At 37.8% G+C, this 2,393-nt stretch overlaps 1 protein-coding gene across 1 annotated transcript; it reads left to right on the top strand.

The window, feature by feature from the left end:
• Positions 1 to 72: 72 nt before the first annotated feature.
• Positions 73 to 1,171, top strand: LOC107717177 (gap junction Cx32.2 protein-like). The gene has a single exon (XM_016523857.1). It carries the CDS (start codon positions 76 to 78, stop codon positions 883 to 885), a length of 810 nt encoding a protein of 269 aa, XP_016379343.1. The 5' UTR covers positions 73 to 75; the 3' UTR covers positions 886 to 1,171.
• The last annotated feature ends 1,222 nt before the right edge of the window (positions 1,172 to 2,393 follow it).

Genomic DNA, 2,393 nt, shown 5'->3' with positions numbered 1-2,393 from the left:
GTAATGGTGAATAAATAATACATACATTTTTAGGTAAAATGGACTTTTAAACAGATCAAAACTCAACCACTTAAAATGCTGTCTTTCTCCCCTAGTTTTCCAGGCAGAGAAGATACTAAAGGCACAAGCATGGGAGAGTGGGGCTTTCTCTCCAAGCTGCTGGACAAAGTGCAGTCTCACTCCACAGTCATTGGGAAGGTGTGGCTCACTGTTCTCTTTGTCTTCAGGATCATGGTCCTCGGAGCCGGGGCTGAAAAGGTGTGGAGCGACGAACAATCAAAAATGATCTGCAACACTAAGCAACCTGGTTGCACGAACGTGTGTTACGATCACACCTTTCCAATCTCCCACATTCGCTTCTGGGTGCTTCAGATCCTCTTTGTGTCCACGCCAACACTTCTATACTTCGGCCACGTTCTGCATATACTCCACAAAGAAAAGAAACTAAGACAGCAGACTGAAAGCCATGCGGAAAAGCAAGGCCTCAAACATCCCAAATACACAGACGATCATGGCAAAGTTATAATCAAGGGCCAGTTATTAGGTAGTTACCTAGCCAGCCTGTTTGCTAAGATCTTGCTTGAGGCTGCATTTATTGTAGGCCAGTATTATATTTACGGTTTCATAATGATCCCTAAGATAGAATGCTCCCAATCTCCTTGCCCTCATACGGTTGAGTGTTACATGTCTCGTCCCACAGAGAAAACCATCTTTATCATCTTCATGCTGGTGGTGTCGTGTATCTCTCTGCTTCTGAACGTGATCGAGATGTTCTACCTGATGTGCCGCAGGTCAAAGAGACATCGTGGCACACAGATGAGCACTTTCTCGCAAGGTTTAAATGGATCCAAGATGTACACTACAGGACCTTCAAAGTCTACTTAAACTTAAGGCTGAAAAGATCATGTTTGATCTGTCTATAGCTAAATGAATGTAAGATCTAGGGTATTCAAATTCAAGCCATTTTGTGATCATTTTGTTTTGCACAGTTTTTGTTTTGCTGTGAAATGATTAGGCCCTATATGTATTTAGAAACTTTTTTGCACCAGAATGAATGTTGATGAGCATCTGCATGGTGCCACAGGGTATTTCAGGTAATTCTATATGGACTTTATTTAACTTTTAACCTTTATTAAGGTTGCTAGCTTGTCATATGACCTATCATTTATCTCTTCTTATAAAAGCTTTAATTGCTTTAATTGTCTTACTGTAGAATTGTCATAAAACACGTAGTTCACACTTAGTTAGTAGCATTTTCATATTTTTCATATTTTCCTAAATACATTCTTCTATTTGGTTAACCCTCTGATATTGTTCATTTGGGAGTCACACTTGTGTTGTTCGCGGTCAAAAGTGACTGGACACCTGAAATTTAACTTTTTTTATTTTCAGTGAAATCAATGTAATATATTTTTGTTCGATAATATGTTTTCTTTATTATTTTGTATTTTGAGATAATTTCATGGTACTATTTAATATTTATGCAATAATTATGATCAATTTCTTCCCATTGAAAATAATAAAACAAATTTCTAATATTTTTCTATTACTTTTCAATGATGGCAGTATTTCATGTTAAAATAGAGACAATGCCTTTAAAATCCAATTTTTGAAGGCAAATTAGTTCCATCTGGTGGGAGTAAAAAAAAGAAAAACATCTGAAATTCCGTGATTTAGCTACTAGATTCCTATAGAGCTCTATATAAAAGGCTTATCAATTCTCTAGTTGTTTTTAGACATAAATACTTTTTTTTAAGTTGTGGATTTGGATTTATATTTAGACATTCTCAATGACAACTGTTTGTAAAGGTTTAGATTTTTTGTTTGTTTGAAATGTTGGTTTGAAAGGTCAGTTTTTGCATTAATTTTACTACAGTCAAGTCTGAACACACACAAAAAAGACATTTTATTGCATATAACATCAGAGTTCAACAAAAATGTAACAAATATGGACAGGAATGCTTTATCAGAGGTTAAAGGGGTCATATGATGTTGCTAAAAAGAACATTATTTTGTGTATTTGGTGTAATGAAATGTGTTTATGGTTAAGGTTCAAAAAACATTATTTTCCACATACTGTACATTATTGTTTCTCCTCTATCCCCCGCCTTTCTGAAACGCGTTGATTTTTACAAAGCTCAACGGTCTGAAAAGCAAGGTGTGCTCTGATTGAACGGCGCGGCCGGCGGATTCGACGAAGGAGCGTCCGACGGGTTTGCGGCAACCACATGTGACGACCCCAAGCTGGACTCCGCTTTGTCCACGGTGAAAGCCGATCCGGCGATCCACAGCGCGAAGTTGATGTATTTCCTCAGCGACCAGCACGGATCAGCTCCAGGCATGACAAAGCAGATATCGTCCTCTTTTGGAAGGCCAAACAAAGTAGTTTCGCT

Source organism: Sinocyclocheilus rhinocerous, unplaced genomic scaffold, assembly GCF_001515625.1.
Source record: "Sinocyclocheilus rhinocerous isolate Xijiao unplaced genomic scaffold, SAMN03320098_v1.1 scaffold1874, whole genome shotgun sequence".
NCBI lineage: Eukaryota > Metazoa > Chordata > Actinopteri > Cypriniformes > Cyprinidae > Sinocyclocheilus > Sinocyclocheilus rhinocerous.
The sequence above is the reverse complement of the archived record's forward strand: the minus strand, read 5'-3'. Positions and strand labels throughout refer to the sequence as shown.